Consider the following 21159-nt stretch of genomic DNA (forward strand, 5'->3'; position numbering starts at 1 on the left):
TTGCTTGAACACAAAAAACCTTATTTTTGAAATCTGGGTCCTAATATAATAAATGAAAAGAGATGACAGAATAAAGTTTATTAATGTTATTAGTTGTAACAATAAATTTTATTTGAGAAATATTTATTTTAGATGTAAAAACAATACAGTAATAATACTGTAGGCCATTTAGCTTTCATAAATTTGAATATTGTCTCACAAATGTCTCCATGTTGTTCAGGCTGCAATGCATTCTGGGTAAATGATGTCTAATGGTCCAACTGTGGTAGCCCCGACCAGCCAAACAGCGATGCGTAGCATCATGGAACCTTTTTAATTTGAACCAGAGTGTTGAAAACCATGGGAGTGAAGAAATCACAAGAGGTGATGAGGAGGACCAAATGGAGGAAGAGGACAGAGATAGTCACAGGAGCTGGTGTTTGCTGCTGCTGCCTTCAGCTTCGTAAATGAAACAATGAATGACAGTACCTGTGATCAGACTGTGTGATCCAGTCAGTACTTCTACAGCTCTGTGTCTGGTTCGGTGTTCGTCTGGGGAGGCAATAGTGCCGCCGGTTATATTGCTGCAGAGCTCTGTTAGCATTTAAAAGAGTTCCCAGTGCTGTCAGTCTGATCTCCCAGCGTTTTTTGCTCCGGCGGTAGCAGGGTTTAGGCGCATTGTGGACAAAAACTGTCCGCACTGCATTTGTTTTCAACTCGCCAAGGTAATGATCACCTGTTAGAGTATTTGTAAGTTTTGCTCATACAAGTGACTCTAAGTCTTCTGGAAAGAAATGTTGAGGTCACAGATTAGGTCCTTCAGAAGCTGTGTTCGGCTCTGATTCTTCTCGCACTGCGCTCTTTTTGTGTGTGTGTGTTGGAAGCATCCAGATTCACCTCAACTGATTTAATTTTTTAATTGCAGCCAACAGTGACACAGTGTGACATTATCTAAAGTTACACAAGTCAAAGGCAGTATGATAAACTCAGGTAAAGTTAGCCTTCCTGTGTTTACGCTGTACATTCCAGTACAGAATGAACATTATGTATTATGCGTCATCCACTCAATGGGTTTAAAAATGGTGACCTCCATGGGTGAAAAATATAACAAAAAGTATCTATTTTGAAGTAATTTTGAGCTTTGTCGTATCACAACAATTTTTTTAGGTAGCAGGAAAGATACAACATATTTAGGCCAACATGTTCAGCTAATCTTGGATCCCTTTAATGAGAAAACAGCTGATATTGCTGTTAGAAAGGTGAAGATTAAGCTGATGAGCAAGAAGCAGTGAGTCACATATTCTGTGTTGTTCCATGAGTGAATAAGAAGATATGTGTAAGTATCGTCCTTGGTGCCACAAAGAGGTCCTTAAAGGGAAGGGCCATTTTTTTAACGGACTAACTGTGGTTGCACTTTAATGGAGGCGGCGCGCTCCGATAGCAGCAGCAGGTCGAATAAAGAGGGTGGTGAAATTCTCAGACAAGTTTTAAACAAACGGCGAGACCGATGGCGGTTCAGATGTTCTCGGACCACACACCACTGATGAGGAAGAAGCGTTTCAGCGGATTGAGCAAAAGCACTCCTCCTTCAGAGGACAGATTAAGAACTTCTCATACACGGTTGTGATGTAATGCTGGTGTCTTCTGTTTATTTGATTTGCAAACACGAGACATTCAATAATCAATTATGTATTTCTAAATTAACTGACATGTCTGATTTGTGTGGCAAAAGTGCAGGAAATCTCATTTTATTGCAATTCAGTCTCTGCTCTTCAGAAAGCAGAAAGAAAAACAGTCTCATGTAAGAAAATAGCTTTATAGATATCTTTTTTTATAGTACACTCTATCTTAAGCAACATTCTTACTGGAAACAGCATAAAAATAGATCTTTGTGGGATGAAAACAGTAAAAATAAATACATTTTATCATGAAAATACATCCTTTTGTTTCACTTGATGGATGTTTTGCATTTAATTTCTGTTTGTCCTAGCTGTACATCTCCAGGTTGATTTTTGAGAGAGATTTGAGAGCCTTGTTCTCTCATGCGACAGCATTAGGTCAACGCTCGACTTCAGGAGAGTTTTTCCCTGTGAAAACATCTCCACCTTCAGGCCGTGCTCCGTTTCCACCAGCTTGTTTCAGCAGCATCTACCAAAAAAACACCAAGAAATTAAAAATGTCAGAACAAACAGTTTAAATTGAGAACTTAGCAGTAGCTCAGAAAGCTCAAACTCCCCATTCAAATATGGTTTTATTCACAGTCTGTGCTTTTTTCAAGGTTTTTCCAGTAACATCATTCAGTGGCAAAACCACTCAGCCTTTTACTGAAAGGGAGACACTGTGTGTCCTTGTGAGTCACGTCGGCTTACTGTGACTCAGGTTTCTGTCAAACTTGTCAAAAGTTTGTGCATTTGATCTTTCTGATTTTATGAAAGCCACTGCAAGTTTTGGACCTTTTGCAAGGACAAATTTGGGAAACTTGAGATGTTAACTTCACATCTTATCATTTGGAAGTAAAATGAACTTTTTGGTCATTACTGATGCACAGAAGATTTTTTTTTTCTCACTGTTTATTTACTTTTTTCTGCTCTTAAGAGGCTGCAAACAGCATGAAACACATAAGAACTTCTTCAAGATTGATTGAATGGTTCAGATCATTATATTTGAATGGCCTAGTCAAAGTCGAAACATAAATAAAGATCCTTAAGGAAGACTTAAACAGTGAGATTCACAGGTTCTCTACATCCAATCTGACTGAGGTCACTTTGCAAAAACAAAAATTTCACAAAATTTAGGTTTCTAGTTAAAATTTAAAAAACTTCATCTAGAAATTAGAAATTTCTCTTAGGTAGATATTACATGTACACAAATGCAGATGTAATGTCAACAATAGACGATTCTGTAAAACAAATAAGTTAGAAAAGCTAAATACAATTCCAAGCAACACTTTTCATATTTTATTTTTAAAAATATTTGAAAATCATGAGTCAATTTCCTTCTGTTTCTCAGTGACACACCACTGTCTGTTATAAATTAAAATCCCAATAAAATAAAACAAAGTCTGTGGTTTAATGTTCAGAGGGTGTTGAATGTTTTAACAAAGCACTGAAAAAACCAAACAATAAAAAAAATATTTTGACAATTTAAAAAAAACAGATTGTCACACTCATTTAACGTTAAAACTCAATTTATTCATTTTAATTACCATTCTATTTATAAATTATGTCTTTATCCAATAATGTATTATAGTATTAGCAATTTCAAGGTGCAAATAACATCTAATATACAAGATAACATGCAAATCTTACATTATTTAAGACATTTTTGCAAATTAGCATTACAGTATGCATCATTTTTTAATTAACTAATTTCTGTTTCTTTGATGCCCACTCGGAGGCCGGCGATCCCACAAAAGGACTCTAATGGGAATTCTTTATTTAGCAATAAAGAAAAGGGGACCAAGAGACAACTTGCTGTGCAGGGCTCAGTTGCTTAGCAATGTCTTGCACTAGTCGCTTTAACATTGAACCTGCATTGGGTGATTAATTTAGATTATTCATGCTTGCAAAGCAACAACAGCAGGGAGGGTTTAGAGATGCTTTGGTGACAAAAGGAGAGTAATAAACAGAGGAGCTGGTGTTATTTAAATATGTAAAACTCAAGAAAAGCTGAAAGATTGCAAAGCTCCAGCTTGAGTCTGTAACCTTGAACGAATAAAACCCAGAGCTGCAGGTTTTATGTTTATAACGACCTCTCAGACGTACGAAGAGTTTGACTTACTCTGCTCTGTCACATGGCTGAAGGAGTTTAGTGATTAAAACCAGACTCCCGCAGTTTGCAGAAGCCAGAAAAATAGATTGCAGTTACCGATATTCTTCACAAGAGGGAAGTACAGAAGCATGCACCTCAGCCTTTGCAGCATTAGGAAAGGTAGACCCGCATGAGGAGGACTGAAATTCAAGTATAAGTCAAGTTTCCACCTTTGGTTGAAAACATTTTGCAACTACACTTTCACATTCTGTGAAAACAAATGTGAAAGTGACTAAATTCCCCGTCTTTTACCCAGTTCTGAGTCACGCAGTAAATATACCAATGCTTTCTTTTGTCTCATGAGAGGAGTGTGAAGCAAGATTGGGGTTTTCCATTAAAAAAAAAGAAAAAGAAAAACTCCTGTTAAATCTTATTTTTCTGAAAGTGATGACTGCTAAAAAAAAGATGTCTGCTCTGTTCATGTTTCTGTCTTCATACCCAACAGATTCAAACCAGTTAGCTAAAACATAGGAAACACAAGGCAACCTTGTACGTTTTACTTGAATATTTGTACCACTTTAACATTTTCACTTAATATCCCATCAGAATGACAAACCTTCATGTAGTTTTTATGTGACAGACCATTAAACAGTGGTGGATAATGCAGGGTTTTATTTTTATTTTTCTGTATTTTAAAATCTAAACATGTTGACCATTTGTATTGAAAACCTTTAAATGTTGATAAAATCAAGTGCGACCATTTCTCTCTGAGGTAGAGCTAGGCTGGTCCCTTCATTTTGGCTGTATTTACCCATAATTCCCTGTACTATAGTTTGTTTCTGCTTTGGGAGCAGCCTTTAGTTTGTTTGGCATACAGATATGCATTCAAACAACACCAAAGTTCACTTTAATCAAAGTGAGACGTAGGTTTTTAGGAAGACCAGAGTTCGCCTTTTAGGTTTAGAATTCAACTGTGCATTCACACCTCCCCAATGAACCGGACTTTCTAAATAAACAAACTAGAGTTCGATTAAGTGGGCTAAACAGGCCTGATGTGAATGCAACCCCAAGTTCCATTTTGGCTCATTATCTCTGGCTGCTTATTCAGACTGGAATGATTCTTTGTTCTAGTTTAAATCTACAGTTTTATGAGTACAAGCTATTTTAGCTAAATGTCTTAGCTAATGGCATGTAAGAACTCAAAGCAGAGTTATTTTATAAAACAATATCCCACGGTTTGAAGCGTCTTATGAATGCATCTGGGTGAGACTGGCGCAGATATTTATCCTAACCCTTAAACCCTTAAACCCAGACATACAACCAACAGTGGATCTGTTTAGATCAAAGGTGTCAAACTCGAGGCTCGCAGGCTAAATCTGGCCCGCTACAGCTTTTATATCTCAAGCTTACGATAACTGTTGTATCGTTAAATATTTTATCACTTAAATCAGTTTTCATTTGAACATAACCAAATTCCATCAATATAAAAAGATGTTTACATTTTGAAAAATACTTATAAACAGCAGAGAAATTTTAACGGTTTGTCAAAAGATAATTTTATCAACTGATTCTTTGAGGACATATTCAGGCTGTATCACAGAATATTCAAAGTCCAGATCTAAATACATAGAAGGAATTTAAATTTAACATATAAAGACACTTTCCATCTGAGCCTGAGCAATTTTGTAATGAAGAGTAAGCAAGAAGTTCGACAAAGCATTGACAAGGAGGCAGATATCTGGGAAAACAAAAATATCTTTGTGTTTTGACCTCAGATTAATAGAATTAAAGAAGATCATTTGTAAAAACTCTGGTCAAAGTAGAGATTTAAAAATACTCCATATTTGTTTTTGCGCATGTATATGGGAAAACTGAGATTTCGGGTCCAGTGCTTTACAATAAAGCACCAATGTATCCAGACACTTAATTTGACATGAGTCCCCATCGACACCGTCTTGTGTTTTAATAGTTTTATATTCTGAAATACTATTTAAAAGTAGTTCAACCTAAATATCAATCCACACAAATGAACTTTTTTGGTACCATATTTAAGTCCTATCAGGAAGCTGTGTTTGTTTTGAAGAAATCTGATTGGCTGACATAGATTTTAGAGTTGCTCTACACTGCCCCCTATGGGTTGGCATGTTTAAAACAACAATCAGTGGTGGATTTGTGTGGGTTCATGTGGATGAAAACTTCCTATATGGGAGATATATATTTTTTTGAACAACATGGCAGTGATATTTGTTTTTATTAAGACCTGGCTACATGTGCACACCACACTTTTCAGATATAAATTTAAAAATCACCTATCTTTTCAATACATGTCACAATAATGTGCAATTCTGAGCTGAACTCTACTACAAAATTCAAATGAAATACTTTGAAGTTTGGGATTGTAATTTGCAAAAATGTGGGACAAGTCAAACAAGTGTGAATACTTTTTCAATTTGCTGCAATAAAGTGAGAAAGTCTTAAAATAGGACTTTTGCCTTCCTGAGAGAAAATCATCCAACTCTGCTGTCTGATTATAACCACATGTGTAACATAACTCAGAAATAAATTCCCTGTTGCGCTCGCCAGGCCAGACACATTTTGCAGTGTGGTGAGGACCGGGAAATCATGTGATATCAACAAAAGCAGACATATTACGCCCTCTCCTTCCTCTGCCGCCCACACACACAGACACACACACACACTTTAAACACACATGTTTTCCTTTTTCTTTTTTTGTCAAAGAGATGGAACGCTGCTATTCATTTACTGACTTTGAACCCTGCCCTGCCAGTAAACAGAGCAAACGTCATCAGCTGCAGGCACAGACAGAAACATCAACACTGTAAAAGACGAGAGAGGGAGAAAAGGAAAAGACTTACTGTGAATTGTTCCCCTGCCTTGTCCCTTTCTGAGCTCTGCTCTCCATGGCTGGGCCTCCTGTGCCAGTGGGGGTCTTCCACCAACCCACCCACCCCCCGCCTCCTTTACACCATGCTGGTGCTCTGGCGTCCTCTAGCAGGGGTCCTAATGGGCTTCAGTGGCGGGTATGGGCCCTTCCCACACCGGCCATTTTGAGGGTAAGGTGGCGGCTTTTGAGTTCTTGCACTGGAAGTGCTGTTGCCTATGATGACTGTAGGGTCAAGGCTGTGTGGGTAAGGTTCTGGACGAATTGGACCGTTGTGGTTTGAATCTCCTGCGAGTTTCAGGTGAGGCAGGTGGCCGTTTGCGCTCAGCTTTTTGTGACTGACGCCTTTCTGGAGACTGGGTGGGGTGAAGTGGCTCGTTTTGACGACGGATGCCACGTGGACGGGAGAGACAGAGTTGGTTCTGAATGCGACGTGGTCTTCGTCAGCGCCGTGCGATGACACCCGGACCGCAGCGGGCTTGCGAGCGGGTAGAGGGGATAACCTAAAGTCCCCTGAAGACGCTGAATCATGAAGGTTATTGGATGACTCCAGAGGGATGCACGGTTCCTCTTCACTGAGGTCGATATTTGCTGTGAGGCGATCAATCTGCTCAACCACCTTGAATGATAATAGAGGAGGCGGTTATTACCAAACTGCAGAGCAATTTGCAGTTTGCCACTGAATTTCTGAGTCATAGTTTTTTTTACAAAGATTCTCTATATGTTCTTAAAAGTGACTCATTGTGATTCCTTGAACAAGTTATGATGGCTCTATAGACTGAACAAAACACATTCATTACATTTTTGCACAAAATCGCTGCTAGATAATGAGATTTCAGTCTGATCAGCGCATTTGATTGTGACTTAACATTCAGAAGGTTTTTGAAACAGCTAATTTTTCAGACACCTATAAACATTAACTTGTTGCCAAACTTTAGAAAGGTATTTGTTCTTGTAAACTCTTAGCTACAAATCTATTTTAATTTAAGTGTTAGCCTAACTGATAGTACATAAATATAAAAAATATATATTTTAATCCTCACACTGACCTAATGCTTTCTAGACGTTTCTCTTGTTTGTTGTATCTGAAAACTAAAGTTCTGGTCCACACTGCAGTTTTACCAAATATTTTTGGTATAATTTCTACTGGAAATATCTTAGTACACTTGAGATAAGCCAAAACTAACTTACAATTAACTTTTCAGCAAGATGTACAATCTTGTTTTAAGTAAGTAATTTCTTAATGTTGATGAAAAGGTATTATTTCCACTTGCCCATTAGTTCATTTATAGGAAAAATGTTATAAATAAAACTATCTTCCAGTGGAACTGCTGCTTTTTTAAACCAATATTTAAAAAAAATACTTACTTACTGAAAAGTTACTTGTAAGTTTTGTCTTACTTCAAGTGTACTAAGATATAGATATATCTTGCTACAAATTCTCAATTGGGTTTGGGTCTGAACTTGGACTAGGCCGCTCTCGCATGACTAATCTTTGATCCAAGCTATTCTACTCTAATTCTGTCTGTATCTTCATCATTATTGTCTTTATTAGGATTAATCGCCGCCCCCGTCTGATGTTTTTTTGCTGCCTTTAACAGTTGTATTTTTCTGGGACAGACGTGTATTTGGGCCCCATCCACTTGATTGGAGCCACACAGCATGATGCTGCCACCATCATGATTCACAGTTGTAGCTGTTTGCCACATATGTGGGTAGCCCAGAAAATTATGGTTTATTCTCATCCAATCAAAGCTCCTTATTATTAACTCTGATTAATGCTCGTCAATTACTATGTTTGAAAGGACAGCCATGGCAGGTCTGAACTGTTCAGTTTCGTTTTTCTAACATGATACCACTTTAAACCCAAACCAGAACTCTTTTCTCTAGTTATGTGACATTTGAATCCATCTGGTTGAACTAGAGAGTGAAACTGAAAACAAATGATTTTCACCTTTTACTTTGCAAACATTATTAAAAATTTTATTCTTCCATTTTTTTAGACTACTTTAGAAAAATCCTAATGAAATCACTGAATTTCATTTAACTCAAAATATACTGTCAGCTTGTGATTAAATACATAATCATGTGCCATTATTAACATTCTTCTTTCTGAAGTTTCATTCTGGATTTTGCTCAAAATGATCACAGAAATATACATTTTAAATGATAGACTCGTTTGTGTTTATCTACAGATTTTTAAAAGACACTTAAGGTACAAAAACTTCAAAAATAAGATGCATTTAGAAGAGATGTCTTGAATTGTTTTTGAAGCAGGGATCTGTGAAGTAGGTGTGAAATATAATTGGCCTTAAAGCAATTGTACTTGTCATTGCTTTCTTTCATATATGACATGCTCAGGGCTACACAAACAGCTTTTTGTTTTTATTAAAGTAAATATATCTGCTCTAAATTGGGATGAAACCAGTTTCTGTACAAATAACAGATGATTTCTGTTTTGACAGAATGTCTAACAATAACCAATCTGCTATATTGCTAAAGCTAAATGAAAGTGTCATGTTCTTAAACTGCTTTGAGCATTTTGTAATTATGCTCTATTAATAAACAACAGAGAGACATACTATAGTCTTTTGGTAATTTGTGGAGAGCTTCTTATATATCTTATTGATATTAGTTGCCATTATGTTACCTGCTAATCAACAGATGTCGTAGCACTCTGAAACAGAATTAACAATTTAAAAATTCAGAGTAAAGTTAGCAGCTCATCAGACATGGTGTCTTTATGAAACAATTTACAGCTTAACCAAAACAACTAAAAACGTCCTACTTAGAAAAAGAAAGAAATGCTGAATTTGGTCGATTTAAATCTTTTTGGTTATTTGCTGTTCCTTTATATCTGTTTGTTGCAGGTTTAGTCATATTGATTATGCCCTTTCTTGATACAAAAAGGACTTGTCTTCTAAAAATATGCAAAACATGATTTCGTAATATTTTTAGAAATTTTGTGCCAGTCACAAATCAATTTGTACCAGCAGAAACAATATTTTGAGGTAATTTGCAATGATCTACTATGAAGAAAAAATGTATATAACTTCAATAAAAGTTGTCAACTAGCAAGAGGTTGCTCAGTTATTTGAGTTGGATCACTGATCAAACCCTATATTTGCATTAGGTAGCTGCTGAAACTGGAATTAGAAAAATATGCGAATGAATTATGGATGGAAGTCTGCTTTTTATGTTTATTTGTCTCAGTAATATGACAAATCAACTTATGTGCAATGGCTTAATTATACAAATGTGTGTGAAATACAAGCATGGAAACAAACAAAATGTCAACATGTTGGCACACAAACTACCTGGGCTGACTGCTGGTTGTACCTGTCACTCAATCCGAGGAGTAAATGTTTTGATCCGGCCCCTTCGGTGTTGGGTTGTTTTTGTTTTTGCTTTTTTTGTGCATATATCTTTGAAATATAACAAAATGGCTACAGGAGGATTTAAGAGGGTTTGGATATCTGCTTGATATAGAATACAGACCGACTACAGAGCTCTGGCATCTCCTCTGGAGATAAAATGAAGCTGTGTCCTTGATTTATTCCACTCATTTCAGCATTTGCAGCTGAAATAAAGTGGCACCAAAATGCAGCAGGGAGACTTTTTCTCTCTGGAGTCTTCACATTAGCACTGTCACTTTCTATCCCTGTTCTGTCATTCTGTTGGCGTCTCTGTAACCACCAGTAGTTTCTGTGTTTATGTTCCTTTGTTTATTCCCATGTCCACCGAAGAGCAAAGTTATTTTCTGCTTTGCTATCGCTTCTTTTTACTGTCGAGCAGTTGTTTTTGAAATAACACTGACCCTCTTTGTTGAGAAAACGAGGCCAAACTGTGCAAATCTTCCCCACAACAAACAGTTAATGTAATGTTTGCTTGAACAGGTTTCCCCAAGAAAACCTGCTAGGCCCGGGGTTTTCATTCAGCCAGCGGCTCGTTGTCTTTTTGAGTTGATCATTATAAGTTATTAAAAGATTAGAAGATTAATACCTGAACACAAACTATAAAATCTTTAAAAAAAACTTTAAAAAATAAGCAATGCTTAGCCTGGTGGGGGCACAAGAAAAGCCTGGCGGTCCGCCAGGCTTGTGATACACTGTGGTCAACCAAATATAAATCTCTTGACTTAAGGATGTTTCCAATGCCTAAAATCACATTCATAGAGAATCATTTTCTTGCTTAAGGCTAACTTGCCATGAGCATTACTCTTGTGCAAAAAGGTTTTCCGATTTTTTTCAAACTCTGACCACAGGGGTTTCTGTCTGCTGCAGGTAAAACAGTAAAGTGGCCAAAAATATAGTTTAATTTGGGGCCCCACTTCCAGTTACTATAATCAATATTGAGTTATTAGTTGAGTTTAACTCTGTCAAAACTCAACTGTTTGAAAGTTGTGTATTTAACACTCTTTATTTTATGGTTAACAAACAAAATGAACAAACTGGCTCTGCTTTACCCTCAAATTATTAGAATTCAGATTATTTCTAAAAGGTTTTTCTATTTGATCTGGAAATTGTGTAGCATTTCAACGCAGACTGTGTGGTTGGTTTTACAACCATAAGTTCTATTTATCAGTAAAATAATCCCATGGCATTTTTCCCATGTCTTGTTCCACTGACAGATTATTTCACTAATAGCAAGCAGTTTTTTTATAAATATCAAGGAATTATTGACTAGACCAACTTGGCAGAATGTTTTGCTTTAGCACTGTTGGGTTGGCTCTGATTACTTCACATAAATTTGAGTTTCTAGCTCATGTAAGAAAAAAAAGAAGTGTTTTTTTATTATTATTATTTATTTAACAGTATTATTAAGTGTTATATAACGTCTAATAATATGCTGTGTTAAAGCCAGACCTGAAGATTGAGCATTTTTAAGCTTTTGTTAGCAATCGCTAATTATTTCATCACTGCCAAATTGGAATATTTGTGTAAACATTAATATAAATTATGAACAACTGGTTTAAATTAAAAAAAATTTCATCTATTTTGTGTCCGTATGGCTCAGTTTTATTCATTGAGCAGCAACACCAGGCATTTGGCTTCAAATCAACGCTTATTTACAGCCGCATGCACAATGAATGCTGCATGATTTAGTAAGAGTGTATAACATACACACACATGCTATGACGTGTGCACATGTACACACACGCGACCTGTGTCAAAATGCTCATTTATTACTGGATCTGAGCTTTGTGATAATCACTCTAAATGTCACTGCAGCCAGGAGAGAATTGATGAAAGGCTGAGGTATCTGCAGCTGATGCAGTCTTTCATGATTGGACACCTGAGGTACGCCCAGAGGACTAAACATCTTTAATTACAGACCTTCCTACCTCTTTCATCTCCACGTGAACTTGCTTCAGACCCCCCAACACTTCCTCCAGATCTGCTACGACTTGTCGGATTTGATCCCTCACCAAGTCCTGCCGCCCCCTTTGCCTCGTCACTTCTGAACCTTCGCTGTGGAGATTATTGTTGGTGGTTGTTTTGGAGGTTTCTGAGCAGGTGATGTCAGATCCCTTATGTCTCCTTTGGCTCAAGTGCTTCTGAGGGACTTCAGTCGGAAAGAAGCCCTTATCAGACTCAGCGTAGCCGTTAAAGTGGTCCTCTGATCCACCCTTTGGCCTGCCCTGGTCCAGATAGCAATCTCTTTCCTCCTCTCCCTTAAAGACCACACGCCTCGGTCCACAGTGGCCATTTGTCAAGTGTGAATGACCCGACTGGGGATGGCGCAGCTCCAAATGATAGCCATTAGGAGCGCACGCACAGCCTTCCTCCTCGTCCACCGATATGTACCTGACAGTCCGCCTTCTTCTGTACCCTTGACCTTTGACCTGAAGATGAGGGAGAGGGTGGGGTATCCCAGAGTGGAAGGGGCGTGCTCTGTCACCGCCTGCCACACAGCCACACTGTTCTCTCACAAATGAGTAGTGTCTCACCCCAGGTTCCGTCGGGTCGCCCCACTGGGCAGGGTTCAACTCCCACGGGCAGGATTGACTCAAGTCGTCCGACTGACTCCAAGGGCCCGGCCCCACAAACACAGGCCTCCTCTGTGGGCTGAAATGACCGCTTCTTTCAACTCTGTCCACCAGGAAGTCTCTGCCTCCTCCATCTTTACCCCGAGGAGCCTGGGTGTCTCTCCAGCAGCCGTGCAATGACGGGTCCATTTGTCTGGCTTGCTGATGCCCGTGCAGCTGGTCATAGTAGATGCAGTGCCGGCAGGGGCAGGGACTGTTACTGTTGCTGTAGTTCAGAAATCGGTGGTGTCCCGTCGTTTCGGAGCCTTCTGTGTACATCTCCGAAGTGGGCAGAAGACTTGAGAAGAAAACGCCTTAAAAAACGACTGCTTTCCTTACCATACGAGCTCACTCCAGCCCAGTCATTTGCTCGCTGTTTTTCTCATCTACGTCTTCCCACAAGAAAACTTTTGTCTTTCTTTTTTTTCTTCAACTCTCAACCCAAGACTCCTTCCTCCCTCCCCTTCCTTCCTGTCTGTTGTTTTCCCTTTTCTTTTCTTCTGTAACTGCTAATCTTCCATGCACACTTTCCTCAGACCTTCGTTACTTTACGTACTTCCCCCCTCAAACTTTTTCTCATTCCTTCTTCTTTGGTCACCCTCGAGCCCTCTCTTCAGGACGGGGCCCCTCTCCACCTCCCTCCCTCTGTCTCTCTTTCTACCTCTCCCGCCTCGTTGCTCTGTCTCATTTGGTGCTGCAGGCGTCCAGTCTTTCTCTTTCTCTCTCTTTGGCAGAGTATTTCCCGTCTCCTCCCCTCCCCTCTCCTCTCTGGCTCTTTTCTCCACCTCTTAGCGCCTCTCGCCTCTGGTATATTCTCTCACATAGTCGATAGTACCTGGATTATTTGAGAATCCCTTCTCTCCCCTCCACCTGAAATCCAGCCGCCGTGTGAGGCTCGTCTGGTGAAGGACTCCATGTGGTGTTTTGCTTTCTCAGAGGGTGCGTGGAAGCGCCTCAGCTCCGGTGCTGAGCTCATTAGCCCATCTAAAAGCCTTTGCACTCTGCAATTAAACGCTGCCTGGGATTCCTCAGCCAGAGACTGAGAGAAAAGTGAAGGGGAGGGGTTTGGAGAGGACCGCTCAGGGAGGTGGAGTTTCAGACATACACAGAAGAGGGAGCAGACAGCAATCTGAGTGAAAAGAGATGTAGTCAGGGACGACAATTTTTCATTATTTTAGTCTCATCCTCAGATTTCTCTCACTTATATATTTTTTGCTCTCTCCATTCAAAAAATGTTGTTCAGCACAGCAGCTGAAAAAACTTCAGATTACAGACACAGTCCTATGCAAAGGTTTTCATTCGCTTCTGACTTTCTCAATTCACAACCACAGGATATTACGTATTTTGTTGACATGTTATGTGACAAACCAACGGAAGGAATGAACATGTGAACAAAACCACCTTTTGAACTTTGGAGCACGTCTCTAGGGGCCTTACGCATTTAGGATGTTTTCACACCTGATCTTGTGGTGGTGTGACTGGGCACCAAATAAAACCATTTGCTACTTTCACAGATGATGCAGTTCACTTTCACACTGTGAAATGATCCATTGCTTTTAAAGAACCTGTTCATGGCCTCGCCTGTAGTGGCTCTTCACCAAGAAAAAAAACAGTTACAAGAAAAAACACAAAAAACATTGAAGATTAGTTTGACTTCCTTCTTCATGAATGTGAACAAAGATGGGGTAATATCAGCCTTTAGCGACTGCAGGATTTCTCTTTTGTCTTTGGGAAAAGACCATGATTCATTTCTCCCACTAGTGACAGACACTTGCTTTAGTTTTGGTTGTATTTACCCAGAATGCCCAGTGCTATAGTTTACTTCCTTCTTTTGCAGCATTTCCTAGTCTGCTTTCATCCACATATGCATTCAAATCGCAACCAAACCAAGCCCTAGTGTCGTAGGTAATGTTTGACCATTCTTCAAATTGAATTACCTCCATTTTGATCAGATTGGATGAAGATTATTTGTGAACGGTTATTTTGAAGATTTCTAATTGGACTCAGTTCTAGACTTGGGATTATTTCAAGGGTGCATTCACACTAGCTGTATTTAGTCCATGTTACTTGAACCCGAGTTTGTTGTCTTCGAAAGTATGATTCATTTGAGGAATTTTTATTGCACGATCAAACTCTGATGAACACCAAAAAAAGAACCCTGGTCCATCTAAAAATGTAGATCTTGGTTAGGTTGACATGAACTCCGTTGCAGTTCAAATGTACAGAACGGCAAGTGGACTGGAAAGTCTTTCAAAAGCAGGAAGCAGACTAATCAGATAGAACTAGCTGAAGAGAAACGTCAGCATTGATTCCCTGCAGTTCCTTCTGAGTTACCATGAGCCTCTTGGCTTTTTGTTTTCTACTTTTCTCTGTTTTCAATGTGCTGTTTGCTCACAAATGTCCACTGAAACATTTCTTAGAAAAGCTATTTTTATACTAAGAATAAATTGTACACACACGTGGACTACATCAACTGCTTGGTGGGTTCTGAAGGTAAATGTTTGGGCTTCATTTTATTTAGAGAAAAGGGGCCTTCCCCTTTACAACTATGAACAACAGCCCAATGATATACACTCGAATTTGTGATTGTAACTTTTGCGAGGCACTAAATTAACTCCAACTCTACCACGGTTTTGTAGGAGAAAGCGGTGCCCAATTATGACTTAAAGTCATTAGTTTTTCTTCTTTCATTTTCATGTGTGTAACTAAACTTGATAAGAAGAAGAAAACAGGCGTGTCAGCGCAGGATGAGCTAGCAATATCTCTCTCTGTTTCGCCTGTGTTGCAGATTTTCATCTGAGAAAGGCTTCTGCTTTGAAAGAAAATAACTGGAGCCTTGAAAACAATGGGTTGTAAAAAAAGAACTGCTGAGGGTAACAGCAGAGGAAGATGAAGGGATCCGTCCATCCCAGCAGGAGGATGAGCAGTCCAACCACAGCTGCAAGGAAGTACTGTGGTTAGAGATGAAACAGGATTGAGATAACTTTATCTTATTATATAAATATATACAAGCTTTCCTGTGGAAGACAGAGGTATGCACATGTACATGCAGAGAACTGCATTAAAAGTTTTAAAAAGCTTTATGTGTTTGTTTTTAGTTACTTAAGTGAATTGAGTATTCCTTTTGGATAGTGCTTTACAAAAGTATTTAATCTCTTGAAGGGAAAACCACTGATTATTTTGTAAGGCATATTTCGTGAAGTGGGGGGAAGATGAGGTTTTCCTTTTTAGATTAGCTCACAAATAAAAATCCCTCAGTAAAACCCAGTTCAACCCAGGAACAATCTATTAGGAATAATAGAGTCCATCTGTTCGTAATTTAATCTCAGAATTAACCCTGTCTATAGCTGAGTTTCAATTACAAATGTGTGTAAACCTCTGTCAATATTCTGCTAATGTTGTAAAAACACAATTTCTTAATTGTGGTGTTTTGATTAGATTTACAAAATTACATGTTTAAATGTGTTCATGCAGTAGGTCATTAAAAAACATGCCATGTTATTCTCCAAATACTTCCTGTAGTCGTTTGATCACGTGACTCACGTGAAAAAAAGCTTCTCTACTGCAGTTTTGCAAAAATAAACTAATTTTAATAAGACTAAAAAACGACAATTCATCAAGGTGACAACTTTTTATCGAAAAACAAGAGTTTCTTTCGAAATTGCTGTTTTCATTTAGCAAATTTATTTTCAAAGAATTAAATTGCGCATTTTTTGGTTAATGGGAACGACAGCCAGAATGACTTTTTGTATTTGAATGTTTTCACTGTCCATTTTTAACAATGTAGAACATTTCATATACTTAATAAAATAGCTTCTAAAATAATTTGTGAAACACAATTCATCCAGGAGTCGCCATAGTAGCGCCGAAGCTAAGCTAACTCAGAGCTAGCAGGCCTTAGCATGTCGGGAGAAGGCTAACTGAGAGCTAGCAGGCCTTAGCATGTCGGGAGACGATGTAACCGCGGTTATGTGCAGCCTAATTAGTGTTTTCTCTCCTTCTTACCTCGTCCTCAGGGTGCGACTCCAAGGTGTGGTCCCAGCTGAAGCTCATCAGGAGCATTTAGAAGGGCGGATTGACCAGCGGTGTTTGGTTTTTGCACTGTAAGGAGATATACAAATCCTCGACTACTGGTATCGTCCTCTGTTCCAGTCTGTTCCTCCGACTATAATCCATTCCTTGGATCAAAATTATGTCGTCTCCATCAGATCTGTGACCCTTTCTTTTGGGTCCTTATTGTTAACTCCAACTCTCCTACGGTTTGTAGAGTTTTGGAACAATTTTTGCCTGCACCCCAGTGATATTCCCTAACATTATAAAACAAGCAAAGTGCAGCAACATGCTCAATTTCTCTCCATTTGTTTAAGAAAAATTGTTTTGTAATGATTTGATAATTTCATGAGGAAAATTAATATCTGATCGTCAATATGGGTTCAGAGCCAAAAGGTCAGCTTCATTGACCATAATTTAACTAGTGAAGCTATAAATGCAATTTATTAAAAAAAATTATACTGTGGGAGTGTTTATAGACTTTAAAAAAGCATTTGACAGCAAAGATTATGAATTAGTTTTAGATAAATTGGAGAAACTTGTTGATTTTGCTTGAATTCTCAAGAAACTGGAAAGACTGACATAATTTGTCAATAAACTGATAAAAACAGTATTAATTTGATTGATAGCATAACGACTTAATGTTTAGAGGGCCTCATAAGAAGCTACTTGGGGCTGGATTTGGTTTGTATTCAATTAGTAGTAATAAATTACAGTTTGGTCTTTAAAAAAAAACTAAAATCCTTATTACTTTCCATCATATGTATTCATATTTAAAATGCCAATACATGGAGAGCAAAGTGGAACCAAAGTCAAATTCTTTGTTTCTGTGACCAATAAATCTGATTCTGACTATGGATGACTAAGGATGATGACTATGGCAAAGCTTCATTCTTAAGAATATGTCAGAAATGAAAACGAGTCACTAGGGAACCTGGTAACAAAGTGAGGTGACGCTTTTTACATTTATCCACGGGCCAACTCTTACCACATTTTACTGTCAATCTTGGATCTTCTTACTGAACTCCTTTCATGCCAGAGGCATTTAAACTGCCTTGCAATAACGCCTCCCTGTTATTCAGAACATATTTAGTTTCTCTCCACACCAAAAGCTCATGTTAGAATGATAATATTTTCAAGCAACAACTCTCAGCATGTCTTTCAAAACTATATGGGAACGGTTTTAAGTAAGGCTGGAGTTGAATTATTGGTTTTAAACAGAGATTATAGGATGGCTTATGTTGCCTCCAGTACAGTAAAAATACAAGCCTCGCTGTTCCAAAGTTAGAGACATTTTCATACATTATGTCAGCATCATATGTGCATTCTTCTTTTAAATGTAAGAAATAACATAATGCAAAGCTCTGTGTCTAAAAATACAAAATCTGCCACCTTAGTTTACTTCCTTGACCTGCATAAAAGCACTACGCAGAAACTTTATCCAGCCAATCTGCATTCCTTCAGCCCAAACAGAAATACAGAGACGGGTAAGCTGATAAGAGCAGATGAAGCAAGATTTCTGTGTGCCAACTTGATCTCAGTGGTTCTTTGGAGAGGTTCCTCTGGCACGACTATTTCTTTGTACGCAATACAAAAGAAAAACCAGAGCTACACGTGTATTTCAGGTATCTAAAGATAAATCCACAGCCTTTGCAGCTCTAACACCAGAGTTTTTTGTCGTCCTGCCAACCAGTCGCTGCACGACTGGAGGGCAACAGCATCAGAGAAAATAGGAGCTAAACTGTACCAGTCCACCATTGTGAAGCCTTTTAACCTGAACACGGTCAAGATGATCCAATTGGCACATATGTCAATTGGGTCTAAATGAGAGCACAAAGCTTTAATAGATACCAGTTAGGCAGCGTGGCACGTTTATCCTCCTGCTGAGGCAAACATTTTAACGTCAACATTAAAACGACATGCAAAGCTTGAAACTGTAACATTTATATTATAATAATATATGTTTTATTCGCAAAGATTCCTACTTTCTACCTTGTATTATTACAAGTTTGAGCCAGGAAACCAAAAATTCTTGTTAGGTGATGTTCTAAATCCTTTATTTAAACTGAAAACTTATTGAATGAATGTAAACATTTTTTAAAAATATATATTTGTTAAAACTGTCACAAGCAGTATCTATAACATACCATCTGCAGAAATAAACTTCATCAGGTCAGAAACAACCAATCAGTCAGTAGGAAGGTCTTACCGCTGTCAATCATCCCTGTGTATCCACTGCAGAGCCTGTCATGAATGCTCAGGATAGTTAGCATGCCGACCGATTGAAGGCGGATAAACTGTTTTCCTGTATTGATTAGTTGTTTCTCCACCATTGGCACAGTTAGCCGCACAAACACGAGCATGACTGACAACGCTAAGACCCTCCTCTTGGTTCTGATTGGTTGTTTTTGACCAGGACAGTGCAGTTCTTGGAGGACCTTTGGGAGACTGATCTCTTCACAGATTATCTGTCTTATATCAAACTTTCACAAATATGTAAAATAAAAAAAAAGCAACACATCTTTGTAAAAGTTACAAACTGCAGGTATAAATGTTTACAGTTTCACTTTGCTTTGGGGCTAAAATAATTCTTCAACATCAAATTTAGCCTAATTTGGAAATTACTGTCTCTTGTCTGTCTAAATGCCAGTTTATTACATGTGTTTAACTTAAATATCATCAAACGGATAAGTTTTGTTGCTTGTTCCTTAACTTTATATGTTCTTAAATACACTTTGCCAGCTTTTTAAACATCTACATGTTTGCTTTGCCTTTTTCTGTTCATCCTCACATCACCTATAAAGTAAAGGCATAACGCAGAAGATATACTGATATTTTTATAACATTTTCTCTCAGGTGATTTCATGGAAAATGATGTGAGATCCAGGAAATAAACTAGGTCAGTGCCTTGGCTTTTTAAACACTTCTCCTCTTGGTGCTCAGTTGGCGTTTGATCACAGAAAACTAAGACTGTTTGAAATTGTTTTACATCTGAGATGATTCTGTGTCAGTAAAAAGATTTTTTTACCAACTCAAATTGAACACACTATCAGTTATTTCCCCCTTTTGTAAGCAAAGTGCTTTTCTTTAGGGTCAAGCATTAATTCTGGTTTTTGAAATCTAAATTTTAGTTCAGTTCTTCATCTCCTTTTTGCTAAAACAGATCATTTGTGTACAATTTGGCAGTAGTTTTTATTGTGGTTTGATGATATATAGACACACTAAATTCAACTGAGATTATTATTATTATTATTATTATAGAAATAAGAAATGGAGATAAATATATGAAAACGTGTATTTTAATTTCTAAAATGACTAAACCAATTTCAGTTCCAAAATCAATTTTCTTAATTATTAATTCAAAATGGCATTATTAATTCTATGACATCTTATCCGATTTTGTAAAAAAATAAATAAATAAATAAAACCAATTGCATCTGGATTGAGATAAAATGATTTAAATACCTGAATATAGCTGATGTTATAATTTTTTTTAAACAAAAGCTATAACAAGCTAAAAAGATTCATATTTATATATTTTTTATTGAATACGGGGCATGAACAGTACAATAATAAGAATTTAAGGAACTTTTCATCTTTGATTAACAATATTTTATGATAAATGCAGTATTAGTAGTAGTTCTTTCTTTATTTGCAGTTAAAAGTTAACACTAACATTTTAAGATGCAATCAATTGAAGTGCATCTTTTCCACAAACCTCGTTTGAAACTTCTCTACTCTTAATAAAGATTAATAACGGCGAATGTATCGTACCAGTTTTCATGTTATTTGTCAAGTACGAGGATGGAGCGAGCCCGCCGAGAGTTTTAATGAAGATGAACAGCCCATGCATCAGATGAGGTCAATCTAATTTCACTCTCAGTCAATCTCCTGCTGAGCGCTACATTTCCTCAGAAACAAGCACAGAAATGAAACAGAAAGAGCCAAAAAGTCTAGAGACGAGAAACTGTGACTGTCGGAGAATCTGAGGAGGTAAAATACATTAAAACAAACGAGAACGAGTCTGGCTTAATCGAGCTGATTTCCCTGAAGCGGCTTTTTGAAGGTGTCTAAATGACCGACATCCTTTGAAGCAGGATTAAACTAATTTAGGCAAGAAAGATGACCTGCTTGGTTTTAACGAATGAGAGCTCTATTTTCTTAAATATTCTCCCATGCAGGTTTTAACTCACACTGAGGTCGTGTATTATTTCTGTGTGTGCGTGCATGTCCTGTTTGAGGAGACACACAATGGTTACGTTGTTCCAAAGCGGATTATAAAACAATTCCTATTTCTAAGCCAGGAAACCCAGTTGCATCATGGAGCCAGAAAAACGCTGTATCATGCTATTCCTTAAAAGAACACAGTATCAAACTGATTTCACTTTATGCAAGGTTGGAAAAAAAAGGGACATTTTTATCCCTCTCATTTGGACTAAATTAATTTTAT

The 21159-nt window shown here is 37.9% G+C and overlaps 1 protein-coding gene across 1 annotated transcript; it reads right to left on the reverse strand.

Annotated features, from left to right (window-relative positions):
- Positions 1 to 1608: 1608 nt before the first annotated feature.
- On the reverse strand, positions 1609 to 13677 carry si:ch211-178n15.1 (uncharacterized). Its single transcript, XM_055058369.1, has 3 exons — positions 11976 to 13677; positions 6606 to 7250; positions 1609 to 2127 (listed from the first exon to the last, which is right to left on the reverse strand). The coding sequence occupies exons 1-2, from the start codon at positions 12936 to 12938 to the stop codon at positions 6711 to 6713; spliced, it is 1503 nt and encodes a 500-aa protein (XP_054914344.1). The 5' UTR covers positions 12939 to 13677; the 3' UTR covers positions 1609 to 2127; positions 6606 to 6710.
- Positions 13678 to 21159: the final 7482 nt, after the last annotated feature.

The sequence above is a fragment of the Poeciliopsis prolifica genome, unplaced genomic scaffold (genome assembly GCF_027474105.1).
Source record: "Poeciliopsis prolifica strain line A6 unplaced genomic scaffold, Auburn_PproV2 SCAFFOLD050, whole genome shotgun sequence".
Lineage (NCBI taxonomy): Eukaryota > Metazoa > Chordata > Actinopteri > Cyprinodontiformes > Poeciliidae > Poeciliopsis > Poeciliopsis prolifica.

What these genes read in the sequence shown, in the direction of transcription:
- si:ch211-178n15.1 (XM_055058369.1), bottom strand. Translation starts at nt 12,938, where the DNA reads ATGTACACAGAAGGCTCCGAAACGACGGGACACCACCGATTTCTGAAC. An exon ending in TTCACGTGGAGATGAAAGAG is followed by an intron (nt 7,251 to 11,975) that starts GTAGGAAGGTCT and finishes TTATCATTCAAG; the next exon opens with GTGGTTGAGCAGATTGATCG.